Source organism: Rhinolophus sinicus, linkage group LG05 (genome assembly GCF_036562045.2).
Source record: "Rhinolophus sinicus isolate RSC01 linkage group LG05, ASM3656204v1, whole genome shotgun sequence".
In the NCBI taxonomy this organism is placed as follows: domain Eukaryota; kingdom Metazoa; phylum Chordata; class Mammalia; order Chiroptera; family Rhinolophidae; genus Rhinolophus; species Rhinolophus sinicus.
Window position 1 is genome coordinate 76,920,770 of NC_133755.1, and position 27,965 is coordinate 76,948,734.

At 43.7% G+C, this 27,965-nt stretch overlaps 1 protein-coding gene across 8 annotated transcripts in view; it reads left to right on the top strand.

Moving 5' to 3' along the window:
* VWA3B (von Willebrand factor A domain containing 3B) overlaps positions 1-27,965 on the top strand; it is a 165,234-nt gene that overhangs the window by 65,845 nt on the left and 71,424 nt on the right. For 7 of the 8 annotated variants that reach the window (XM_074332566.1, XM_074332567.1, XM_074332568.1 and 4 more), the window contains 8 exons: positions 3,404-3,600; positions 7,614-7,768; positions 10,021-10,159; positions 12,127-12,258; positions 13,661-13,759; positions 19,482-19,664; positions 24,916-25,046; positions 25,964-26,121. In XM_074332566.1, the coding sequence (XP_074188667.1) occupies positions 3,404-3,600; positions 7,614-7,768; positions 10,021-10,159; positions 12,127-12,258; positions 13,661-13,759; positions 19,482-19,664; positions 24,916-25,046; positions 25,964-26,121 (1,194 nt within the window). The remainder of the gene's footprint in view (positions 1-3,403; positions 3,601-7,613; positions 7,769-10,020; positions 10,160-12,126; positions 12,259-13,660; positions 13,760-19,481; positions 19,665-24,915; positions 25,047-25,963; positions 26,122-27,965) is intronic. The other variant, XM_074332569.1, reaches the window with a different exon arrangement.

The following is a 27,965-nucleotide window of genomic DNA, read 5'->3' on the forward strand; positions in this document are numbered from 1 at the left end:
GCAGGCACGTGCGTGCGTGTGTGCACGCGTGTGTGTCTGCAGAGAGAGGGAATTGGTTGACATGAACATGAGGACTGGCGAGTCCAGAATGGGCAGAGCAGGCCGCAGGCTGGACACCCAGGGCAGAACGTCTGAGGGCCATCTGCTGCCAGAGTCCCCTCTTCCTCGGGGGATGTCATGTCAGTCTTTTTTCTCTTAAGACCGTCAACTGAATGGAGGGGGCCCACTCATGGTAAGGCGGATTATCTGCTTTACTCAACGTCTACTGACTTGAATGTTAATTTCTCCCAAAAAATAACCTCACAGAAACATCTAGAATGATGTTAGACCACGTACCTGGGTAGTGTGGCCTAGCCAAGTAGACACGTGAGATGAAGCCTCTTCGTGAGGCAGGCATTTGAACCCATTGTGGCTGGTGTTGAACCTATTGTTGCTGGAAGACGCTTGGAAACTGTGCCTCAGGGACGGAGTGGGCACTGAGATTCTGGGCCCGATTTGTCATTTTGCTGTGGCCTGGCTACAGCAGTGATGTTTTAAAAGCATCGGCCAGTCACTCTTACACATTAAAACATGTTCTGAAGTTGATAAGCAGGCCGGAGAAGACCAGGCCAATTGCTTCCATGGACTAGATGTGATCTGCCATGTGCTTCTCCCACTGTAATTGGCAGACACTTCTGAGCAATGTGTCACCTGGGAAAGGAGAGCAGTGGGGCCAGGATGAGCTGGGAGCTCCCAATAAATGGAGGGACCATCCTAGGCTCTGCAGGGGAGAGTCTGTGGGACACTCGCATTGAGGTAACTGCAGGGCATAGAAAGGGTCCCTTAACAAGGGCCTCTATGACTGGGTCAGCCCCCACCCCCCACCCGCTAGGCAAAATGAGGGCCACCACTAACTGCTATAATTCACACTGAAAGTGAGAAGATTTCCCCCTCGCTCCCCTTTCTTCAGCTTGGGAGCACCTAGGCCGTTTTTGGTGCTTGACTGCTCTTTCCTTACTATATGAAGTTCAAGTTGCTTTGGGGTCTTCCTCCCAACCCCCTTTTTGGAGTATAATTGTGAGCCTGACTCATGCCCTAAAAGTGACCACACCGCCTGGTCCTGGGTGAAGCTAGAAGGAGTCAGAAGTTAGTCTCTGGCTCTTTAAAATCCCTTGTTAAACTTAGTTTGATGTGATGTGTTTTTAGGAAATTATTTTCTGGTAAGCTGGAATTTATGACCGATAAAGGGCCTTACTGTTTTAAAAGAAGGCAACTAGAAACAGAGCAGAAGGTTGTGACAGTGTGCATGTTGCTATGGCAATAATTGAATGAAAATTTTATTGCTATTGATCAGAAGGGAGGCAAATAAGAAAGTAGGAATACAGAGGAGACAGAGGCTCAGAATATAAGTAACAATAATTGAGCCACCTAGGGATTTCTCACAAGGTGGATCCCACTAACAAAAAAGCTTTATTCTCTCTGTCCTGCTTCCCTGTGATGAAGGCGGTCACGCAGGGAACCTGGGGACAAGAAGCGATGAGAAGCCTCTGATCAGAGCATCTTGTGCAGGGTGAGAGGATACTGTGACTCGTGTCCAAACTGACTGCTGGCGTTGGCCATGGTGCCCAAAGGGGCTTTTGGTGCCAGATGGGTTTAAGGTTCATAAGGTCCTTTGAGATGTTCCAGCCCCAGTAGGTGTCAGAGGACATTATTTAAAAAGTGTTCTATTAAAATTTGAGGACGTGGCTCATAGGTAGGATTAATGGACAGATCCTTTAGGTATTATTGAGAAACAGTTGGCTCCAAAGTGTTTTATATCTTCAAATCTTATTCTAATTATAGATCCCCTTAAATATAGTAATGAGTGGCTGCGGATAATATTTTCATTTCCCTAGTAGTGAGCACTACTTTTTAGTTAAAAGTGTAATGTGACTTGAATCTGTGTCTGGTGGAAGCATAACTGATGGGGTCACCAACTTATAATATAGAAAGCTCTTTCCATCGTACCCCAAGTGCAAAGCTTGGCTGCACAGCACAGTCATCGGGAAGCTTTGAAAAATCCATGTCCAGACCAATTAAAACAGAGTCTAATGGGCAGGGTGCAGGCGTCAGTATTTAAAAACTGCTCAGAGAGTTGCAATGTGCAGGGTTAGGTCTAAGTGGACATAAGCTGTGTGGCCAGTGGACCTAATGCTCCGTGGACACTTTATGACCCCCTGCCCAGCCCCTCTCCTGGTCCTCCTAGTGCTCGCTGGTCCCAATGGGACTGAAAGCTCAGGATCCTTTCTGCCTGCCTCCCGGTGCAATGCAGGTAAGTGTTTACCAGTCCACTCACTGGAGCAAAGAAGCCCTGCTTTGTAATATCTGCTGATTCCCAGGTTCTGAATGCTCCCAACGTGGTTAGTTTCACTCTGGCTGTGTGCTGCCGCTGTGCGGGGCTGGAGGAAAGGTGCACAGTCAGCTGTCCCGGCCAGGGCAGCAGCTCCTGTGAGGCACCCCAGATACCCCAGCCCCCCTTAGGAGACAGTAGGGGTTTTGAGCCACCCAGATAAATACTTTGCTGCCTCTATGATGGCTGGCTCACATGGTTTTTCCGCTCATGGGGCATAACACCATGTCCCACTTAGAGAGTATAGGAAGCCTTTGGAAAACACCACGGGAATGTGTGGAAGGCTGGGGTTTTTTGAGCAATTGACCTCTGGGTTATACTTTATCTTGTCAGCCTGACTAACGTGAGTTGCCATAAGTCAGCTCCAGGTGCAGGAACTGACATATGAAGTTTCTGAGCCGGCAAGTTGAGGGCCAGGCTCTGAGTCAGGATAAATCTGCCGGGTTCACTGGGGAGCTCCTGTGGGAGGCAGCCCGCCAGCCTTCTGGGATTGGTCACTTCCACGTCCATGCAGGTTACACACCCTTACGTATCCTCCCCCTTGTTACAGAGCAGTGCCACATGACTCTTCTCCTTGAATCACTTCAACACACCTAGGAAGGCCAAACAGAGGCTATCTGAAGGTGAAGAATTCCGCTGAAGTTCAGAGAGGTTAAGTGGAGTGACTCGCCCAAGTTTGAGCAACTTGCCATCACTTCCAAGCTAGGAAGTGATGGAGGCAGGACTTGAACTCAGAGCCTCCTACCCCAAGTTCAGTGCTCTCCCGACACACAACCTTGGTCTGTCCCCCATGTCCACCTATGCGTGGGGCCAGTCACCTTATGTAGTGGTGGCAGTGAGCTGAACAGCAGCAGGTCCCTGCCTTCTAGTCTTGTGAGCTGATGCTCTGCCAGTGCTGTGTTGGAAAGTGTGCTTCCGAAAATGGATGCAGTCTAGCAGAGAACATGTGCCAGCCTGGGAGATATCACAGGGGTGGTGGTGAAGTAGGAATGGCTTATAGTATGAATGACTGATGAGCTGTGATTGCCAACACAGAATTGGGAGCATTCTCTGTCCAGAATGAGTCAAATCCGGAAGACACCTGGGACTCTAAGAAGTGGCTACAGAAAAACGGCTTAAAAGCCCAGAGGCTGTCATTTTATGATGTCCTTGCCGACTGCACCTTCCGCCATGCTGATGGAGTTGTCGATATAAAAGCCAAGCCTGAAAATGAGTCTGTGCAGACCAGCGCGGTAAGTGAAGTGCCCACGGTAGGCATGGCCTTCTCTGTCCTCTGTGGTAAGGCCTCCTTCTGGCCAGAGCCCAGCAGGACCATGGTTAAAGGCAGCATGGCAGGGATCTGGGACTTTCCACACAGAAGCGTGCCCTCTACTTCCCACCGTGCACTTCTCTAAATGGTACTTGTGAGAGTGGAGATTCAGTCTGGGAACAGTTTCTAGAGATAAGTGAATTATACAGTGAATGTACACAAGCCAGGAGCTGGGCCTGTAGAGATTCAGGTATTATGAGTCTCAGAATTATTCAACATGGTGGCTAAAGAATGGAAGAGAGCAACTGCTGGTGAATATGCTCAAAGCGGGCATTTCTAGGGTCCTCTTGTATTGTCACCATATCAAAGATATGTTAGTCTAGTGACCACCAGCCAGCATGTAGTGGGTTCCTAGTAAATGTAAGATCGGATTCTCTAAGGCAGGGGTGTCCAAACTTTTTTCAACGTTTTTCACCAAGGGCCATATGCGGTAAAATTCACAAACAGCCGGGCCACTCACTCGAGGTGAAGTCCGTATTCCCTCACCTGGTTTATTTAAGTAAACTAAATATATTTTTGGAATTTGCTGCGGGCCAATTAACAATGGATTGTGGGCCGCAGTTGGCCCGCGGGCGCAGTTGGGACCCCCCTGCTCTAAGGGCTTACGGTACTGGGAGTGTGTACTTGAGAACGTCTGGGAGCTGCAGTTCCATGGTGCCAGTGGATCCGAAGGAGAGGCTCTGGCTCGTGTGGAAAGATGACGGCCTATGGCAGTGGCCCCTAAACTGTAGCACAAGTCAGTCGATGGGGGGTGGGGTGGGGTGGGGCGCCAAGAATTGGCATTTATAACAGTTCCCGGACAATACTGGAACTGCCACTCCAGGGGCCACACTTAGAGAAACACTCATGTGAAGAACAGGACCCAGAAGACTCAAAAGTTTAGAATGATGGAAAGACTAAAATGTGTCACAATATGAGACAGAAAATTGGGATAAATGAATATCCTAAATTTGTAAAACTGAAGGGAAGCTCTTTCGAAGGTAGTGAAGGGGCAGCAACAGAGCAGACATGCCCATAGGGCAGCGTGGCAGAGACGCTGGGAGAGGGTGTGAAGGGCCTTCTCAGATACCAGCCACTTCACAGATGCCGCCAGGCTCTGAGTCAATGTCGAGGTCACCACTGAGATGCCCGTCAATTCAGAGGTGAAGCCCCAGTCCCTGGCACTCCTTGGGCTTTCTGGCCACAGGGCTCCCCGACTTCCAGGGAAGGGCTTTCCTTTGGGGGTACAATAGCTTCTTATTGCCGTGTGTTGACAGTGAACTACAAGGAGGAAAATATAAAAACTGAATTAGCAAAATGCAGAATCGATGTAAGACTCATTTCCTGGCATGTAAGCAGGATACGGAGTAATGGCTGGGTTGCACAGGGAACTCTCGTTTGTTTCCTCCTCAGCCCTTTTCTGACTTTGTCGGCGTTATTCAGAAATGTTATTACTTCAGGAAGTCATACATAACTAAATTTTCATGTTTAAAATTCATTAGGCCTTGGATATTGGAAAATAGGAATCCCTGTCCACTTGAACATAGCTTACTGCAAGCTCATGACAGAGTGGGACGCTCCGCCTGTCTTTCACACTGATCTCCTCCTGGTTCTTACCATTTTAAATGAAATTTTACAGGGAGAGTTTGAAGAATGTGGCTATAAATGGGGAATTTTACTGCAGGTTTCTAGTGCTAACAAGTAACAATGTGGTAGAAGTTGAGAAGCACAGCTCTCCTCTTTCACAAATGTTGATGAAAAAGGGACAACTTTCTTTTCAGTATTTGGGGATACATATCTGAAACTGGATTTATGCCTAAAGTTGTGATGTGTGTAAGGTAGCGAGAAACAGGCCGTGAAATAAGTAGATTATTTAGGGTTCCCCCAGACTCCCACTTGGTAGGGACCCCCTAATGTTTTAACCCTAAAAACCGATTGGTAGATACGGATCTAGGAAACTCATCACACTGAAAAATAAATGACTGAAAAGGCCTCGCTGTGTAACATTTCTAAGATAAATGAGCAGGTGCGAGGAGGAGACAAAAATGCATTGCTAAATGGGGAATTTCAGGCGAAGTCTGGGAACCTGATACTTCGGGGCCCCCCTGAAATCGCACCCCTAGTTACTGGTGCTGCTCGTGTACAGAGCCGGCCCTGACGCTCAAAAACCCACTAGAGTCTCACCATTTATTCCATTACTTACTGAGCCTTCACTATGTACCAGGCAGTGTGATCTGATGGGAAGTGCAGCAGACTTGGGGTGAGAAGCCCTGGCTGTGAATGCTATTTCTGGGATAGTAAGGAAGTAATTTAACCTGTTTGACTCACTGTCATGTCTGTAATGTGGGTGGTATAAAGTCCAAATTAAAAAATGCATGTCTGAGCACTGTGCCTGGCTCTCGGAGCTGCCCCGTGCATGGTACCTTCCTCCCTCTCTTTATTACAAACACTGCGAGTCAGAAATGAACATTTATGGAATGCCCCTGTGCTTTTCATACTAGGTGAGTGTTTGTGTTCTCAGATCACACCTGAGAAAGCTTGGTGTCAGGGCCTCCGAGAGGTCAGGCAGCTGGATCTGAGGCAGCGTCTGCGCTCAGACTTGCTCTACTCTCACACTGTGTTTTCTTATTCCGACATGCTGACCACGTCCCTTGTGATCTGGTCTCCCACTGGCAGTGCATGAGGCACAGTTGGGAGACAGCATGTGGCGGGATTGAGAGTAGGGAGAACTCTTGTGTGTTCCATCCCGGGAACATGGTGAGGATGAGGGAGAGGCAGCTTCTCCTACTGTCTGGGCACTGTGATGGCGGTGGCCTCCTCATGCCCTTCAGCCCTTTGTGCATCGGTCACCACCTGACCCTTGTCTCCTCTCCGTGCGGCTCTGACCTCCCTCTCTGAGGCACCTCCCTTCCTCCCTGACCCCAGAACTTCTCTGCTGTGCCCTCTGCAATCGGAAGTCATCAGCAAACCCCCAGAGACTCAGGTGCTCCCAGATGTTTCCTTTGCCTGCTCTTCTGGGCTCTCTCGCCCTGGTTACTTTCCCATCCCCTGTGGCGCTGGAGCTGGGTGGTGGCCTCCTTGCTACTCTCTGTTGCTTCTCCATCATTGTCCTGTCCTCTTCCCATGTCATCAGACAGCCACCTCCTGTGGCTATCACCTACTGAGCCCAGGTCACCTCTGGCATTCCTTGATGATCAAGCTTCTGGCTTGCTGTTACTGGCTCTGTTTTAATTCTTAGTGATGCCAGACCCCTGTGGATGGCCCTTCCCACACCCTGACCTTGCATTGCTCTGACCTCCTCTTCGGCATACAAACATGGTGTTATTCCTCCCATGTTAAAATTACGGCCTTTTGACCCCCGTTGGCTTCTGGCTCTCCTCAGTTTCCTTTCCCCAGGTCCGCAGTTCTCCTAGGCTTCTCGAACACACTCCAGTCCAAGGCCCCCTCTCCGCCAAAATTCGCTCTCTCCAGAGGTCGAGTCTCAGTCTCTTTCTTACTTGGCCTGTTATACCGTTTGATAAAGTTGGTTACTTCCTTGACATTCCTTTACTTGCAGAAAATGCACTGTCCTGTTTGACCTCCTCCCTCACTGATGTTCTTTCTCAGCCTTCCTTGTTCCATCCCCCATGGCCCCCACCTCTAAATACTAATGGGCATCAGGGTGCAGCGGTCAGACCTCTTCTGGCTGCACATTGTCCGGATGGACTCTGCTGGACACACTAGCTTCCCTGGGGCACAGATAGGATTGCATCTTTCTGAGCATCGTTCATGGCCGCAAGCGCAGGCCTCTATACAGAGCAGGCCCCGCGCATGTTTGTTGAGCCAGTAGTTCAATATTTGTACCATGGGAGAGAGTGCTAAAAGCTGGGTGGATAAGGCAGAGATGGAGGTGCTGTCCGGACACTTCTCTTCTCTGCATGGTTTCTGAGTTGCTTCTGTCCTTTGTCCTTTCCTTAGGAGACCAACAAGAAGACAATCCACGCGAAATACTGCAGCAGATTTGTCCACGCTCCCTGGAAGGACGGGAGCTTGGTGCACGTCTGTGTTACCAAGGAGAAGTACTCCTGGTACCGTGAGAGCATCCACGCAGCCCTGGCCCGCATCCAGGGCAGGTATTTGCAGAGAGTACAGGTGGTCTAGTCTGTCTTGAAATTCAGACCTGCTTGACCTCTTGGTAACGCTTAGCCAAGAGCAATGGCCGAGGAGCAGATTAAGTCCAGGCAGCCGTCTGGAGGTCTGCCGGTGCCTCTGGTATCACAAGGGGTGTTTGGATTTAGATTCTGAGCTGCCTTGATGCCAGTGCAGACTCTTAAAAACAGTGAACAAAGGTGCAGCTTGGTGTTGGCTGTGCGTCACTGGAGGGACCAAGGAGAACTCTGCCATGTCTTGTGGGCCCCAGGAACACTGGGACCATTACAACTGTCCTCTGTCCTCTTGCACATGACATTCAGGGCAACTTCCACAATGTGGAATGCTATATATGTCTATGAGTATCTTAGCAGCTAGAAATAGCATCACCCACTCCCTCTCAACGCTGCTATTTCTTAAAACCTGGCAGTGCTAAGGTGTCACCTCAGCCCCATGGCGGTGGTCCTCCTTCAGGCCTAGGGGACACCTCAGACCACAAAGACCAAATCCATGTAGGTGCAGAGGCTTCTAGATAGAGCTGGATTCTAATCCCAGCACTGCCACTTAACGTTTTTGTGCGTAAAGTTCCTCATTTATAAAGTGGGAATAATAATACCATTATAAATATGTTCTTTGGATTAGATTAGATACCAAATCTGATGAGTACAGGTGAGTACCCAGCTTGTAGTGGCCACTTGGCAGTGAGAGTTCTCTCCCTCCTGTGTTTTCTGTTACAAAGCCACGCGCTGCGGAGCCCTTGTCTGCCCCATATTAACTCTCCACAGCCCCAGTTTCTCAAACCCAGCCACTGACGGGTCACTCAGATAAATTAGTAACCCTGTGTCTGGAGCCTTCTCTGCTTAGGGTTTTAGGGGTGACTTTTGGGAGAGTAATTTGGATTGCAGATCAGGGAAAAAGGATGCTGCTTAAAAGATACTCCACCTGGCAGCTGCCAGGTCTGTTTGTCCCTCTCCTCCCACCAGGTGTCGGGTTGTTGGGAGCTTTTCTCTCCTCTATTTCCAGAAGACTTTGTGGCGGCTTGGTATCATGTCTCCCTTATGTGTGTGTAGCATTCATCAGGGAAGCCATCTGGGCCTGGAGTTTGTCTTTGTGGGAAAGTTTTTAACTATGTGTTCAATTTCTTTAAATGCATATACAACTGATGTTGGTAATTTATGGCATCTTTGTTTTCTAATCATTATTTTATAGATCTTTTCCAAGAACCAGTTTTTGGTTTCATTGTTTTTTGTTTTTTTTAATTTGCCTTTTTTTGTTTGTTTGTTTTAGTTTCAGGTGTGCAAAACAATGTAATAGTTAGACATTTATACCCCTCACAAAGTGGTAACCCCCTCCCCCAAGCTACTACGCCTCTGACATTGTATATGGGTTTTCTCCTTTCTATGCTGTTGATTTCTGCTCTTACCTTTTTATTTCCTTCTCTCTTCTTATTTTAGGTTTCTTTAGGTGGATGCTTAGGTCACTGATCTGAGAGACTCTTCTTTCTTTCTAGCATAAGCTAGAAATGAGGAAGTACTGCTTCACCCGCCTCTCACAAATTTTGATGTGTTGTATGTATCTCATTTCATTCAGTCCTCCGTATTCACCCTACAGATTCTAGTTGCCTAGGCCTTGCTGAACTCTGAACTCAGTTTCAGATATTTTCTGCACCTGCACTGCCCCATCCCTCAGCCTTTGCCTACAGCCATGAACTTAATTTACATTCTGTGATGGCAGCCTGAGCTGGAGCACAGAAGCCGTCCTGCTCCTACAACTGCCTGGTGCTTGGTTCCTGTGGGGACCTGGGCTTGCTTGACACAGTCCGTAAGCCTCATCAAAGCTTCAGAAATGTGCTGGCATTACTAACTTGACTGAATTCGGCAGGGTTAGAAGGACAAATGGTCTGAAGTCAGACCTGACGGCTTCAAACTCTCAGATGACTGGCAGTGATTTACTTTTGGCTTCAGAATCCAGTGTTGGATTTATTTTTCTGTCCTATGGATATTCCTTGTTCTGTTTTACTTGGATTGATGATGGATGGGGGCGCTGATGAGGGAGCCAGCCCACAAGTAGGATTTTCCCCAAGAAACCCCTCAAAGTGAGTGATGCACGCACAGAAGGTTGTGTAGAAACAATACAGCACAGCACAGGCCTCCCCAGATGTGTCATTAGATTCTTAGGAAGATGCTCTTGTTCCCACAGGCTGTAACCACTCACTTTCACCCCATTTCCTGCCTAGGATTAAATGGCTGCAGGATGGGAGTCAAGCCCTTTTTGGAAAAGTGCGTAATGACTGCGTCTACGTCCTCATTGATACGTCTCACTCGATGAAGGGCAAATTGGACTTGGTGAAGGACAAGGTCATCCAGTTTATACAGGTTGGATGGAGCTGTCCGTTCGTGTGTTTGGGGGCCTGTGTATCATGAGTGCACCTGCAGTGGTTGTGGGGGTGCCCAGGGGAGGTACACTCCAGAATCTACAGGGAAGCCATTCCAGGAAAGATCCCCTTTGCCAGTTAGAGAGCCCTCAGTTCTCCTCTGTAAGCAGAGCTCCCTGGGCAGGTCCTTTCCGTAATGCACAGGTATGTCCATTGCTTCAGGTTTTTCTCTGCCCTGAGAGCTGTGGTGTGTGCATACCTCCACGGTTTTCCTGATAAGCTTCAGCTCGGCCTTTGGATTTCAATCTCCAATGTCTGGGAGGGGTGCCATGTGCCCTGGCCCAGCTCAGAGGTGTGGGAGGGGGGAATGTGGCTGATGGGTAGGAGCCTCCCGTCCTTATTAATACCGCCCATGCTGCTTCGGACTTGTGGGACGTGAAGCACACGGCTGCGTTTCCTAACCCTGAGTTTCCACACCCAAAAATGGGTGTCATGGGCTGTCATGAGCCAGTCATACTGACGTGAGCATTAACCACAGAAAATAACTGTGGGGAGTGTTGACAACTACAAAATTACAGCTTTTAATTTGGTAAACCTCTATTGGAGAAACATGGGCAGATGGAACGCAAGTGACCAGATACGCCATGGAGTAATGGCCTTACCAAATGTGACACTGTTTCAGATTTCCTTGTCTTAAGCATATTGCATTTAGTGTGCATATTTAATGCACGAGTAACATCAGTGTTAAAGACAGCATTTGATGTCACAGTATATACATGAACTTATACGTATACAAGGTGTGATCAAACAATATGGTGAATGCTGCTGCTGAGTACCACCCAACGGAAAGGCAGGGATCTTCAGTACGGAAGCGGCACATCGAACCTTAGTTAACAGTGTGTGATGTTTCGACTTGTTTGGTGCAGTCAGTCGGGTGTGAGCTATGGTCCAGAGAAGGTGTGTTTTAAAGTGCTGTAAATCATCCTCCATCATAACGACACTCCATGTCACACATCACTTCTGGTACAGCAATTTCTGTCAGATAAAAACATTACGGGGGTGGATGAGTGGCTCAGTTGGTTAGAGCATGAGCTCTGGGCAACAGGGCTGCTGGTTCAATTCCCACATGGGCCCGTGAGCTGTGCCTTCCACAACTAGAATGAAGACAACGAGCTGCCACTCAGCTGCCACTCAGCTGCCACTGAGCTCCTGGGCGGCCAGAGGGCTCAGTTGGTTGGAGCTCGTGCTCTCAATCACAAGGTTGCCTGTTCGACTCCCTCAAGGGATGGTGGGCTGTGCCCCCTGCAACTAAGATAGAAAGGACAACAACTTGACTTGGAGCTGATGTGTTCTGGGAAAAACACACTGTTCCCCAATAAAGTCCTGTTCCCCTTCCCTAATAAAATCTTTAAAAAAACAAAAAAACAAAAAAACTCAACATTACAGTGTGTCCTCATCCACATTCACCTTATTCACTGAATCTGTCACCGTGCAATTTCTTCCCCAAAGTCAGAATGATTCAGGACATCCAGGCAGCCATGATAACGCAACTAAAGACACTCATGAAAGAGGACTTCCAGAACTGCTTCAGAGAGTGGCAAGAATGATGGGATAAGTGTGTTCAATGTGAGGGGGAGCATTTTGAGGGGGATTAATGGCAATGTGTCTTTTACTATAATAATTTTTTGTAATTTAAATGTTTACCATATTGTTTGATCACACCTCGTATGTTACATGTACAACATGTTCATACATATATACACTTGTAAAGGTTAGCATCCAAACTGTACAGATGTTTTACTTAAATGCCTTTTGTGCTAGAAAAGACTTTCTCTATTGAATGTAATTTTTAGCTTCTAGAACTGAAAATAGATATCATAGTAATTAAAATTGATCAAACCATGACCTATCCTAATATTTTCTTACATTTGAGTGGTTTCGTGGCTAAATAATCATCATCTCTTACAGGAACAACTGAAATATAAAAGGAAATTCAATTTTGTGCAGTTTGATGCTCAAGCAGTTGCTTGGAGGGAAAAACTTGTTGAAATTGATGAAGATAATTTGAAAGAGGCTCAGTCCTGGGTTAGAGACATTAAGGTAAGGTGGGGCTGGGTCTGGGAGGAGCAGCCTGACTTGATCACCAGCGGAGGTTAGCATGGCAGGCACATTCTGGAGACAGTGCTTTGGGCTCCAGCAATGGCGGTGGCTTCACATAGACACTCACTGTGTCTACAAACATCACATCAATCCAGTGTCATTAGTTTATATCTTCACTCGGGGTGTGGCCTTGTCAGCAGTTCTAAGCCCAGCACCTAGCTCTGATCCCTTCTGCAGGTGGGGAGGGTTTCTTTTTCCCTCTTTCCTCCCACCAGCTGTCCTGGGTTTTCACCAGTGCCTTAGGACAACTGGCGAGGATCATGTTTGCATCAAACCAGTGTTGATTCATGACACCCAGTGTTCAGCTAACACAATGTGGTTTGTGCCCTTCTCCTCTCCTCCCCACCACACACAGATTAAGGCTTTTGTTTTCTAGGGGAGGTACAGGGGAAGGGTCTCTTGGGAATTCATGTGTCGCTGTTCCCCTTTCCCATCCCTGCACTGTGAAGGAGATAGTCCCCAGACTCTTCCCTGTCTTTTCTGTGAGCACCTTGTGGGGTTTGTGGTGAAATGGCCCTCAAGAGAGCGCAGACCCTCCCATCATTGTGGCCTCCAGCTCTTCAGCCTGCAGCCAGTGCACACCTGGGCAGCGTCTGCCGGCACCAGTTGCCCCAGCCAAACTTTTCTTATGAGAATCTGCTGCACCCGGCCCAGGAAGCCTGACTCTGCAGGTGCCCAGCTCTCCCATATTTTGGGCCAGTTTGTTGCCCTGTGACCTGAGCACTCTGATGGGCATAACAGCAGGCACATGCTTGCTGTTTGTCTGGCTTTTTCTCATTGTGAGTTTCGGGGTGACATCCTTGCCTGTGCTCTGCATCCCTGGGCAGAAACTGCAGGAGTTTTTTAAATTGACAATTTCTTTGCTGTACTTCCAGATAGCTAGTGATAACACATTGTGTTAGCTGACGCTCGGTGTCATGAATCAACCCTGGTTTGTCGCAAACGTAATCCCTGCCAGGTGTCCTCAGGCTGTGTGTTTAAGTTATACTGTCAGCCTAACGAGCAGTAACTGTGTTAGTGCCTCACACAGAAGCACACAAACATAAAACGTCATCAAGAGCTCTGCATCAGGACAGGAAGTCCACAGTCCTGGCTTCCTGCTGTCTGGGACCCTCAGGATAGTGGCTACAGCACACCCAGGTGTTTGGCTTCTGGGAATTTCTGGGCTTAAATTGTTATCTCAGTATAATTCTAATTTATTTTTATTTCACAAGTACTTTTCTTTCTTTTGGGGAAAGCAGAAAATAACACTTGTGTGAGGTCATCTTTGAGATTCAAATGTGTGCTTGGTCTCTCTCTCCCTCTCTCTCTCCCTCGATCCCTCCCTCCCTCCCTCCTGTAGACTGGAAGTTCCACAAATACTCTGCATGCCCTGCAAACTGCTTTTGCTGATAAAGAAACACAAGCAATCTACCTTTTGACAGATGGAAGACCTGATCAGGTACTTATGAAAGTTGGGGACAAAGAGGGACTCACCAGTACCCTGAAAGTCATGACTGAGAATGGGTTTGGGGGGACCTTTTCGGTTGCCGTTTGAAACCTGTTGGGAGGTATTTCCTGGGCTGAGGGACCCAGAACTGAGAAGAGAAAATGCACGGAGGAATTCCTTTGCCAAAACACTGAGGAGAATTTGTGACTGTGACTTTGGTTACTGCGAAACACCCACAGGCTTGGAGACCAAACCCATGTAAGGTGACCTCTACCTTCCGGTGAAGACTGGTGCATATTTTATTATAAGCTAAGAGTGAGAAGATTCTTTTTGATTTTTTCCTTTGGGCATTCTGAATCTAAACATGTCACTACACAATGTCCTTGGTTTACCCCTAATTTTAACTTAGTAATCACTTAAACAAAAGCAGGTCTTTCTAGTGGAATCTTCTTTGTTTTGTTTAGCCTGACTGGAAAATGTTTGAAAAGTTTTAGTGGAGTCTGTTCATCTTCTTTTGAGCTTTGTGAATGAAAGACTAATGCTCTGGGCGTGAAATAAATATACAGATCTACAGGCCAGTACAATGTAAGTTAACCACTAAAGTGAATTAGTACCAACTTATTTCCTTCATTGTGAGGTGTTTGCGCATCCAGTAGTCCAGGACTTAAACAGTAAAGCAACTGAATTTTACTGCAGCGTTACATTTATGGCAGACAAATTGTATGGAAAGTGAAATTTTATGTTCTTCTTTTCCCCCTTCTTCTTCTTAAAGAAATCCCTCTAACATTCCTTGTAATTCTGGTTTGGTGGTGATGAACTCCTTTAGCTTTTTCTTGTCTGGGAAGCTTTTTATCTGTCCTTCAATTTTAAATGATAGCCTTGCTGGGTACAGTGATCTTGGATGTAGGTCCTTGCTTTTCATCACTGAGTATTTCTTGCCAATCCCTTTTGACCTGCAAAGTTTCTGTTGAGAAATCAGCTGACAGTCTTATGGGAGCTCCTTTATAGGTTACTAGTTGCCTTTCTCTTGCTGCTTTTAAGATTCTCTCTTTGTCTTTAACCACTGGCATTTTAATTATGATGTGACTTGGTGTGGGCCTCTTTGTGTTCATCTTGTCTGGGACTCTCTGCGCTTTCTAGACTTGTATGTCTGTTTCCTTTGCTAGATTAGGAAAATTTTCCATGGTTATTTCTTCAAATAAGTTTTCAAATCCTTGCTCTCCTCTTTCTCATACCCCTAAGATGTGAATGTTGGTACGCCGTTGTTGTCCCTTAAACTGTCCTCATTTTTTTGTATTCTTTTGTCCTTTTGCTGTTCCAGTTAAGTGTTTTGTGCTATCTTGTCTTCCAAATGGCTGATTCGATCTTCTGCTTCATCTAGTCTGCTGTTGATTTCATCTAGTGCATTCTTCATTTCAGTTATTGTATTCTTCATTTCTGACCATTCTTTTTCATGGTTTCTATGTCCTTTATCATGCTTGCTATCTCTCTGTTGAAGTTCTCATTAAGTTCCTTGAGCATTCTTATAACCATTGTTTTGAACTTTAGATCTGGTGGATTGTTTGCTGCCACTTCATTTAGTTCTTTTTCTGGAGTTTTCTCCTGTTCTTTCATTTGGGACATATTTCTCTGTTTCTTCATTTTTGCTACCTCCCTGTGTTTGTTTCTATGTATTAGATCTATGTCTCCCAGTCTTGGCCTGGTGGTCTTATGTAGCAGGTGCCCTCTGAGGTACAGTGGCGCAATCTCCCTGGTCACCTGGTATTCCAGGAGTGTCCCTTGTGTGGATTCTATGTGCTCTCCTCTGTTATAGTTGAGCCTTGATAGCTGTTGGCATGTTGGTGGGTCAGATTGACCTTCAGGCTGACTGGCTGCGGAATTTGGCCACATTCACAGCATAGGGCTGCTGTGCAGGGGGCTTACTCTGCAGAGAGAATTTTCCTCAACAGACCCTGTTGCATGCTGAGACCACCCTTTGGGTGCGCTGTTTGTGGAACTAATTGGGTGGTGCTTCGTTGTGCTATGAAGCTGATCCCCAGGATGTTAATTCTGGGGTTTCTTGGGAGGGGCTCTGGTGCAGGCCCAGATCAGCCACTGCCTGTGATCAGTTGGGGACTACCTGGTAGGAGCTACACAGAGATCCAGAGTTGGTCACTGCCTGTGCTGGATCTGGAGGCACGTGGAAGAGGCCACGCTGTGAACCAAGGATGGCTGCCACCAGTACCAAGCCTGGGGTAGCTCTGCAAAAAGCCCAGAACCCAAGACCTGCTGTTGCCTGCTGGCTCCCATAAAGCACATCCACTGATAAAGCCTCATGGGGTATGCAAGTTGGGTGAGGGAGATTCTCCGGGAGTCACCAGGGTGGGGCAAGTGGTGGTCACCAGGTTAATATAGATGTTGGTTTGGTGCCAATATTAAGCCTAGAGCTGCCCAGCAAAAGGCTCAAAGCACACTGAAGCCAGCCGCCACCTGCCTGGGTCCCACTGACCCCCGAGAGTTGTCCAAGAAAGACTGTAGCTGGGGCTGGCTACTGGCTGTGAAAGTGCTTCTGGTGGCGCATAAGCTGAGGTCAGCTGTTTGCTGCTGAAAGAGCCTCCTGGAGTGGGCAGGGCAGGGCTGGCTGCCGGTCAAGGGAAGTGACTCCAGTGTTGCACGAGTTGGGTGGGGCAGAGTCCCAGGGAGTCACAGAGTGGAGCAAGGTAGTTCACCAGTTTAATACAGATTCAGATTTGGCCATGTGGGGGAGAGCACCTGCCTGTAGGCTACACAGGAGGAAGGTTCTATACAGGGAAAATGGTGATTGTCCCTCCAGTCCTTGCCCCGAAGTCACACAGCTAAGTCTCTTCTGGTATGTCTCTTGCACCTCCTAAGTTACCATCCCTCTGTGCCTGTGAGCAAGTGAGTTTGTATGTGGTCCCTTTAAGAGGTTGCCTGGGTTTCCCTCAGCCTTCCATCTCATCCAGATGGTTGGAATCCCCACTGTTTTGCACAACCAAATGTTGAGGGGACTCCTCTTGTACTCTGGGCTGGGGAACCTAGTGTGGGGCTGGGACCCCTCATTCCTTGAAATGGAGGGGACCTGCATGGCCAAGCTATCCCTCCTGATTCTCAACCACCTCACGGAGGTGGGGGCTGGCCTGTTCCGCATCTCCACCCCTCCTACCAGTTTTGATGTGGCTTCTTCTTTATATCCTTAGTTATAGGACTTCTGTTCAGCTAGTCTTCAGAGTTTTCTCAAGGTTGATTGTTCTATAATTTAGTTGTAATTTTAATGTGGTCACAGGAAAGGCAAGCACAGCATTTACTTCACCATCTTGCCCCCTCTCCCAACAAGACCTAAGGTGAAATTTATTTGGGATGATTTTCCCATCAACTTCACTATACTGTCTCTGTAGAAGCAATGTATTGTACCCTGCTTATATTCCATGTGTTGTGCCAAGGTTTGAGGCTGCAATGATGAATAATATCCCTGCCTTAGGGAAGCTGACTTGCAAGGGGATGTGTTAGACATACACAGTTAACTCTGACAGGATAATGGAAGTGGGCTGGCCTGTGCTATGAGATGTCTGGGAGCACAGTGTGATGAATTCTGTTGGACACGATGGAGAGACAACAGGCAAGTTTCCACTGGGGAGGGGACATTTCAGCTGTATCTGGAAAGAGATGAAGGAATTTTCTAAAGAGGAGATTTCTGGTATCCTGGGCAGAGGGAACAGAGGGGCTGCTCAGAGAAACACTCTGAGAGCAAGGGCACTGATGGAAGAGTGTCAGGGTGGAGTCTCGAGAGTTAGATTGAGGGGAGACTGGGAAAGTCCTTGAATGCCACTTGGAAAGGATCAGCTTCACCACAGTGGGGGCTCTCAGAGGAGCAGATGGTCCCATCCATGCATATTTTAGAAATATGCCTCCTTAGTGCCAGGGAAAGACTAGATCTTGATGAGACTGGTAAGGGCCCACCTCAGTTAGGAACAGCAGAAATGGTGATAAGAGGACTCTTCAGAGATGAGATAATAGAAGTAGTCCCAAAGGACTTGGTGACCAACTTGGCAGGTGGGAGGGGGCAGCATGAGGAGAGGTGGGAGCAAGGGAGAAAGTGGTCAAGATGACTGATTTCTGGTTATAATGATTATGCTATTAACTGATTTAAATTAAAAAAGGAGCAGGTTTGGGGATTGCTGTTAGAGGAAGCTGAGCTTGAGCACCTATAGTCCATGGATGTCCAGAAGTCCCCAGAAATCTGGGGCTGGCATTTGGAGAAGATGGAGGCTGGAGATTCTGATTTGAAAGTCATTTGGACAAGGGATCTTTTTCTATTTAATAAACTCTTACTGATTTTATTGCAATTTATAAAACATAGACAAGCATATAAGCATAAGAAAGAAGAAAATTTAAATAATTTATAATTCAATTTTGTGTTCTGCTTTTTAAAAAAATATGTGGAGTTTTTTTCAAGTTATGAGAAATGTTTCAGAAACATTCTCAATGACTACATCATATTCCGTTATATAGATTTTATAAAAATTCTACCTTAAAAGTTAATTTTCTATTTAATTTTTGAATAGCAATACATTTTCATGGTACAATTACAAAGGTACAAAAGGAGGTATAGAAAAAATTCTCCCTCCCACCGCCTGTTCACTAGCTAAGAGGCAATGCATGTTACCAATTTCTTGTATCTTCTTTGAGAGATAATTTGTTTGCAAGCACATATGTATTGCTATATATTTCCTTTTAAAATGTATGAATGGTGGGTAGCATGTTACACACAAAATTCTGACCTTTAATAATGGACAGTATACCTTGGAGATTGCTTAATATCATTTCATAAAGAGCTTCCTCATTTTTTATACCTGCTACTATTCTACCACACGGCTATGTAGCCATGTCCCCTGGAGATGGACGTTAGATTGTTTTCAGTCTCTTTGTTATACACAATGTTGCAAAAGTAACTGAGCACATATATCATTTTGCCCATTATGAGTATATCTGTAGCATAAATTCCAAGAAGTGGACTCAGTCAAATGGTATATGTTTTGATAGATACTGCCAAATAGCCCCCAAAGAGGATGCACCCAGTAACATTCCGCTAGCAGGGTATTGACAAGGCATAGTCTTTCCAAAACTACTTCACAAGGCAGTTGTAAGGATTAAATGGGATATTATGTCCCAGCAGAGTGCCTAGCACATGGAAGGACACTTAATAAATGTTTCTTCATTCACTCTCTGTGGGAGGCACGTTGACCATGGCCTGTCTGAAGATGGAAATTGGTTTTTTGGTGGAGGTGCTTTGGAAGCCACATCAAGATCCAGGGACCCCATTCTGTGGAATCCCAACCCAACTGCCAGGATGTTGTACGCATGGCTTATGACTCTAGTATGTAACGTGGTCTAATGCATAGCCCAACACTTGAAGAGCATGGACTCTAAGCTTAGGTGCACCAAAAGCTGAATAACTTGGTTAGCCAAGTCTTTTCCAGATTCTTTTCCCCACCACATCATGAACCCTTGGAGGGCAAGGGCTGTGTCCCTGGTCTTTGTACTCTTACTGTCTGGTAGTGTTTGCTTTGCTTACTGAATTGGACTAACACCTTCCTAAGAAACCACTCACTACTATACAGGGAATTACTAGTTGAGTATTTCACCATCACTAGCAAATTCTAAGGGTTTTCACGTCTTATTTTTTTGTTCTCTTTTATCATATCCCATTCCCCTTCTGCTCAAAACTTCATTTCAGCCACCTGAAATGGTTATAGACCAAGTCAAAGTTTTTCAGAAAATTCCTATTTACACCACCTCTTTCAATTACAATGATGAGATTGCAAATGGCTTTTTGAAAGAGCTTGCTGCTTGGACTGGAGGAGAGTTTCATTCCTATAGTTTTGACTTCAGGGATTCCTGTCCTCCAGAGCCTGTTCAGGTAAGAGCTTGGTAAGCTGAGAAGAGTGTTCACTAGATTGAATATTACAGGCTGGAGTTCCCGTGGACAGTACCTGAGTTGGGAAAACAACAACCACAAAGACAATTAAGTCACACAATGAATCACTCAATGAGTGTACCAGTGTTTCTCAGAATGTGGTCCAAGGACCACTGGACTTGGGCATTTGTGAAAAAGCAGATTCCTGGGTCCCACTTCAGAGCTACTACATCAGGGTCTAGGCACAGAGGCCTGAGAATCTTAATATATTTGGTTTTTCTTCTAAACTTTTTATTGTGGAAAGTTTCAAACATAAACAAAGTAGAAGGTATATGGGCCCCCGTGTCAGTCAAATTCAACAATTATCTACATTTTGCCAAACTTCAGGAATCTGTGTTTTTAACAAGCATCCCAGGGGAATCCATAAGTGGAATTTGTTAATCACTGTTGTTTATAGACATTTGTGGGAAACTTTCAAAAAATTCAGATGCTAAATAGTTTTCCTGACTTCTTAGACTATATTACCATGTGACCATCTGATAAAGCAATTCATTCTAATGGTCTAGTGGGAGAAAGTAAATACAATTCTGTTTTCCAGTCCTCTAGTCTAGAAAACGTGTGAGGATATGCATTTCACAGTGCCCTTGTTGAGAATATGTTTGTCATGTTACTGTCTATACTGAGGAGTGACTTTAAATCCAGAACCAGCCAGTGCTTGCATGTGAGGAAACTGCTGGGGTCTGGGTCATGAATCATCCAAGAGGATTCAGGGAACAGTATTCTGAGCTCACACAGATCTGGGAATAGTGACTACTTCCATGAGCTAGATTAGAAACCTTATAATCCTAAGGCATTGGGTAGAGTATACAGAATGGTCTTGCCTCAGTATTGGTAGCAACCTAACACAGCTGCAGTTCTGCCTAGAAAATCTTAAATGCAAGACCTGTAAAGATCAAAGTGTTTCCAAGGAACTTTACTGAATCCCTGAACAAACCCCAGGAATACGTATAGGAAAGCAAAAATATCCACCACCCAACAAAGTAAAACTGAAAATTTCTGGCATCCAATTAAATAGTACCAGGTATACAAAGAAGCAGGAAAATAAAGGCCCATAATAAGGAAAAAATTCAAACCGAAAAATTAAGATATACACATAACTGAGTGAGATGTTAGTGTCACATTAAGATAGTTATTGTAATTGTATTTGATATACTCAAAAAGTTAGGGAGAGACATGGAAGACACAAGTAAGACACAAATCAAACTTCTAGAGATGAAAACTACAATGTATGAGATGAAAATACATGGAATATGATGAATAGAAGATCAGACATGACAAAACATAAGATTAGTAAACTGCAAGGCAGCAATAGAAGCTATCCAAAAATGCAACTCAGAGAAGAAAGAGAATTAAAACCAAAAACAAACAAAAAATTGGACATTGACAAGCTGTGGGAAAATTCAAGTAGCTTTAATAAATCTGTACCTGAAGCAATAGTGGCCAGAAATTTTTCAAATTGTATTAAGACTATAAACCCAGAGATCAAAGAAACTCAGTGAATCCCAAGCACAAGAAACATGAAGTAAACCACCCCAAGCCACATCAGAATCAAACTTCTCAGAAGCAGTGACAGAGAAAATCTTAAAAGAATAAGGAGAAAGAAGACACATTATGTACAGAGAAAGACAAGGATGACAGCAGATTTCTCATCAGACACAAGGCATGTAAAAAGAGAGTGGAGGTGACATTTTTAAAGCACTGAAAGAAAAAATTCATTGTCAAATCTATAAACTGAAAATATTTTTCAAAAAGAAATGTGAAATAAAGACTTTTAAATATATGCAAAAACTGAAAGAAAAAAGAAGATGGAATGCCCAGGTACCTCTAAACTTAAGGAATGACATGGTGATGACTCCTTTGGGTTTCCTTATTATTGTTTCCCATATATCCCAGATAGAGCACTACAGAAACCTCCAACCTAGTCTCTAAAAGACACAGACAAAAAAAAAAAAAAAAAAAAAAAAAAAGGTTCAAGAAAAATCTGGTTCCCCTATCCAAAGGACCAGGAAAAAGGTGTCCTAAAAACAAAACTTTTTGGCAATATACGCCCTACTCCACATACATAAATGGAAAAACTGTACTCCCTTCTCTGGGATTTCATTGGAGCTGAGCAGTTAGCTAACCTTCCACACCGCTGTCCTGTCTCATGGAAATTAATGAGGGTGCTCTGACCCCCCCGCCAAGTGGTGTTAGTATAGCTGACCAGAGCACTCATCTTCCATTCCCCACACAGTAGAAGCAGATGGCGATGCTGTGATTTCTCTGTGGGAGCAGTCAGTAGGACTGAATGGAAAGCTGGTTCTCTAAACCACACTAAGGCATTTAAAACAAATCTCAACTAATTTAAAAGCACTGAAATCACACAGAGTTTGTTCTCTGACCATGGTGGAATAAAACTAGAAATTCATAATAGAAAGACAGCGGGGAAACGTCTAAACACCTGTAATTTAAACAACACAGTCCTAAAGAATCGAGGGATCAAAGAGGAAAACTCAAAGGAAATAAAAAATACTTAAAACTGAATGAAAACAAAAACACCACATACCATACTATGTGGGATAAAGTAAAAACAGTGTTGGGAGTGAAATTTATAGGACTAAATGCTTATGTTGGAAACAAGTAAAGTATTTAATCAACAATCTGAGTTTCTACTCCAAGAAACTAAAACAAGAAGAGCAAAGTAGAACCAAAGTAAGCAGGAGGAAGGAAACAATAAAAGAACATAAATCAATGAAATAGAAAAGAGAAAAATAAAGAAAATCAATGAGACAAAAAAACTCTTTGGTGGGGGCAGCTTAAGAATTGATAAAGCCTTTTGCAAGACTGACAAAGACAAAAAGAGCACTCACAAAGCACTAATAGCTGGAATGAAATAGAGAATATCACAATAGCTCTTGCAGTCATTAAAAAGATGATAAAAGAATATAATGGACAACATTGTACTCATAAAGTTGACAACATAGAAAATGGATCACTATCACAAAAACCACAAACTACCAAAACTCAACCAAGATAAAATGGACAATGTCAATAGCACTAAAATCATTTTTAAAATTGCATTAATAATTTTAAAACTTCTCAAAAAGAAATACTCAGGCCCTGGTGGCTCCATGGAGAATTTTTACTAAACATTCAAAGAATACCTAAACCAATTTATTTCAAGATATAGGGAATATAGTCAATGGTATTATAACAGCTATATATGATGTCAGAGGGATAGTAGACTTGAGGGGTATCACTTGGTGAGGGGTGTAAATGTCTAAAAATACTATTTTGTACACCTGAAACTAATATAATAAAAATAATAAAATAATTAGATAGATAGATAGAAATAGAGTAGGAGGGATCACTTCCTAATTCATTTTATGAAGCAAGTAGTACCTTGACACCAAACAGACAGACATACAGTATTTTAAAAAAAGAAATCTACATAGCAATCTCCCTCATGAACAAAGATGTAAACATCCTCAATAAAATATTAATAATATGAATCCAGCAGCACATTAAAAGAATTATACATCATGCCAAGGGGAATTTATTCCAGATATACAAGGCTGGTTCAACATTAAAAAAGACAATGACTGTTAACCCAGCATACCAGCAGGCTAAAGAAGAGAAATCGGGGGCAGGAATTGTTTGTGCAGGAAAAGCCTTCACCAAATTCAGTGTCCATTCATGATCAAACAAACAAACAAAAAAAACAGAAAAAAAACAACTCTCAGCAAAATAGGAATAGAGGGAAATTTCCTCAATTTACGTCACCATAACCTACAGCCAAAATAATACTTAATAGTGAAAAATTGATTAATTTCCTCTTAAGAGCAACAAAGAGACAAGGGCATCCATTCTAACCACTTAGGATACTACCAGAAGCTTTACCCATGACAAGACAACAAAAGAAAGAAAAGGCATATAAATAGGAAAGGAAGAAATAGAACTGTCCCTTTTTATAGATAACATATTGTCTATAGGCAACCCAATGAAAGCTACAAAAAACAAAACAAAACAAAACCACTAACTTTTGGAACTATTAAGTTAGTTCAGCAAGGTCACTGGTTACAAGATCAATACACAAAATTTAATCCCATTTTTGTAAAGCAACTGAACTTGCAGAAGTCAAAATTAAATAGCCAATACCATTTATAATTGCTTGAAAGAAAATGAAATATTTAGGTGTACATTTTAAAATATATACAGGATTTTTATGCTGAAAGCTTAAAAATGCAGAAGAAATCAAAGACTCAACATATTAGAGATGTCAGTACCCCCTTATTTGATCTATAGGTTTAATAAAATTTCTATCAAAATCCCAGAAAGGTTCTTTATAGACATAATCAAGCTTATTCTAAAATTTATATGGCAAGACACAGGCCCTAGGAAAGCTTAAACAATCTTGAAAAAGAAGACTAAAGTGGGAATAAAGCTTACTCTGTAGCTGTACTAATCAACTGACTCTGTGTGGTGAACACACAATGTGACATATAGATGATGTAATACAGAATTGTACACCTGAAATCTATGTAACTTCACTAACAATTGTCACCCCAATAAACTTAAAAAAAAAAAGACAGGATGGCTTTGGGGGTAATATAAATCAATGGACTGGCCCAAACCTGGAAACAACTGAAATGACTAAATTTCCTGGAAACAGCAGGTGACTAAATTTTGGTATCCAGTATACAATAGAGCACTCAGCAATAAAAATGAATGAGCTATTGATTCATGCCACATGAGTGAATCTCAAAATAATTAAATGAGTTAAGGAAACTAGACCAAAAAAAGAATACATATTTTATGATTCCATTTATATAAAATTCTAGAAAATTGAAACTAACATAGTGACAGAAAGCAGATAAATAGTTGCTTGGGAATGGGGGAGGGGTTTTACGGTGGGGGACACAGATTTACAAGGGGCACGAGGATACTTTTGGGAGTTGACGTGTATCATCTTGATTGCAGTGATGACTTCAAACAGGCATGAGTGGCGAAACTACTTAAATGGTACACTTTCCATATGCTCAGCTTATTGTATGTGAATTATACCTCGATGAAGCTGTTGGCAAATGGAACAATGTGAGAACTACCTGAACTCTTTCGATTCTTCTTGTCCTGATGCAGTTGGTTTTGTTTCAGAAATGTTTGCAGTGTGGACTCTTATACAGTCTCATGGTGTATTCACTTCTCATTTTGGCAGAGTGAAGATCTGACTCTTTTAATTCAGGAAATGGAGCAGGGACGCCGTGACCTGGAGAAGGTGCAAAGCCTTTACTCCGAGTCCTTGATCATGGACTGGTGGTACAACGGTTCAAAGGGGGGAGATGATAAGTGAGCACGCCACACCGCCTGTCCCCACTGGGGTCCTCTCATGCTCTGCTCCCTCTCTTTGACACTTCTTCCTACTGCCATGCTGTGTGAAATTTCTTTTAGTGAAAAGAATCACATAGTATGATTATATTAGGATTTTTTTAAGCAAAGAGAATGTATAATATAATAATCAGATAACAAATGTTCACCTTGATATGTAAGTTTTGAAGCCCTTGGTGGCAACCAAGAGTGGTGTTAGTTTCATCTGCACCCAATGTGAACAGGCCCCCAACCCAGGCAGTGACAGCAGAGCAGGACTGTAGTGAAGTGGAGGGGGCCTGACTCAGGGCTCAGGACGCCCAAGGTCTGGACTTCACTCTGGATGTTGGTGAGTTCACAGCTTGCCTCCATTCTGTCCATTGCTATGGCTCTCTCATCTTCAAAATGGTGTGTGTGGTAGTAGGATTTGGGATAGATGGCTTCCCGGGTCTTTCCCATCCTATGAAGCTCTGACAATTAACTTTCTGTGAGCACTGGGGGTCCAAGGAAGGGTTCCCCCACTGGCTTTTATGAGCGCTAACTGCCCAGCCCTTCAGTTAGAGGAATGGTTTTCTGCAATGCTTTCTGGGTTACAGCTGGCTCTCCTTATGTCAATCACGCATCACCCATGCAGCCAATGCACGGTGGCGGAAGCCTCACAGCTGGGAAGGCCCAGAGCTGTGGTGTGAGCCGCATCCAATGGCTCAGTGCACATCTGGGCCCTGTCTGCTCTTCTTCATGGGCCCCGTGGGGGGAGGCTCACTTCCTTTTAAGTTTGCAGCTTTCTACATGACTGTTTTGATCTAACTCTGCCTTCTTGATGCAAATTTCATGTTTCCCCCCTTCTTTTTCTTTTTGTTCTCTTTTTCTTTGTCTACTTTTCATCTAAATCCAAACAGGCATCAGAAAGAAATCTGTTCTGTGATTTCAACCTCAGAAAAATGCGCAAATCCTCACTCTGATGTCGAAGCAACACAGATGTCATTCTTAAATACGTCTAAAGTACCAGGGAACCTTTCAAGTCAAAAGATTCAGAAAAAGAAAGTCCTCCACGCAGGTATTAGTGAACAAAATGGTTTGAATCTCATTACTGGTTTTCCTTCTAAAACTACACCCACATATTATCAAAGAAGCCTAAACCTGTGTTCTTTATTGAAATTTTTATTGAAACAATTATGCATTCATATGCAGTTGGAAGAAATAATACAGAGATATCCCATATACAAACCCTGACCCTGTTTCACCCAATGGTGACATCTTGCAAAAAAAACAATAGCACAATTTTGCAAGCAAGATATTGACAGTGATACAATCTGTGATCTTATTCAGCGTGTTCCAGTTTTTCTTGTGTTTGTGTGTGTACATTTATGTGATTTTAAAGCTGCCAAACTGTTTTCCAGAGGAGTGACTGTGACATTTTACATTATCACCAGCAATGTATAAGTGATCCAGTTTCTCCACATTCTCACCAGCATTTGGCGTTGTCACTATTTTTTTGTCTTAGCCATTCTAATAGGTGTGCGATATCTCACTGTAGTTTTAACTTGCATTTGCAATCTGTATATTCTCTGTGGTAAAAAATCTGTGCATGTGCTCTGCCCATTTTCTACATGGGTCATTTGTCCCTTCTCTTTTTGGAAGAACTTGGAGTAATTCTTTTTAAAATATTTGGTAAAATCATCATGGAGCCATTTGGGCCTGGAGATTTATTTTTCAGGATTTTTTTTCCATTAAGAATTCAATTTTTAAAAAATGGTTTTAGAGGTGAATGTTGTATATTTCATGTTGGTTGAGTTTTGGCAGTTTGTAGTTTTTGAGGATATGGTCTATTTTTTCTAAGTTGTCAAATTTATGCAAAGTTGTTCACTGTATTCCTTTATTAGTTTTTTTTTTTTTTTAAAAATTAGTTTCAGGTGTACAAAGCAATGTAATATACATTTACACCCCTTACAAAGTGATAACCCCCCTCCCCCAATCTACTGCCCCTCTGACATCGTATATAGCTGTAACATTTCCATTTAGGCTGTACTCCACATTTTGTGACTATATATATATCAAATTATAGTTGACATTCATTGTTATTCAGCTTCATCCTCCACACAGAAAATCCTTTATTAGCTTTTTAATGGCTGCAAGAGCTATAGTGATGTCCCCTATTTCATTCCTGATACTAGTATTTGTGTCTGTCTTCTCTTTCTCTCTATTTCTCCCTCCCTTCCTCTCTTCTTTCCTTCCTCCCTCTTTCTTTTTTTGTCTTTTTAAATCTTGCCTTTTTAAATCTTGCCTTAAATCTTTGTCTTTTTAAATTTTGTCTTTAAAGGTTTTATCAGATTTATTGGTTTCTCTACCACCCCCAACAGCAGGTTTTGTCTAATTGATTTTCTCTAATGTTTTACTATGTTCAGTTTCATTGATTTCTGCTCTTTATTGTTTCCTCTCTTCTGCCTCCTTTAGTTTTATTTTGCTCTTCATTTTCTAGTTTCTTGGTTTAGGATCCTATTATTGATTTGAGATATTTCATTTCCAATGTAAGCATTTAGTGCTATAAATTTCCCTCCCAGCTCTCTTTTAGCTGCATCTCACATATATTGATTTGTTGTCTTTTTGTTTTCATTCATTTCTAAGTATTTTTATTTCCTTTAAGACTTCCTCTTTGACCTATGGATGATTGATAAATGCATTGTTTAACTTCCACATGTTTAGAGTTTTTTCCTGTTGTCTCTCTGTTATTGATTTCTAGTTTGATTCCACTATGGTCAGAGAACACACTCTCTATGATTTTAATTCTTTTGAGTTAGTTGAGATATGTTTTAATGCCTAATACATAGTCTGTCTCGATAAATGTTTCAAAAGCACTTGGAAAAAAACGTGTATTCTGCTGTTGTTGAGGGGCATGTTCTA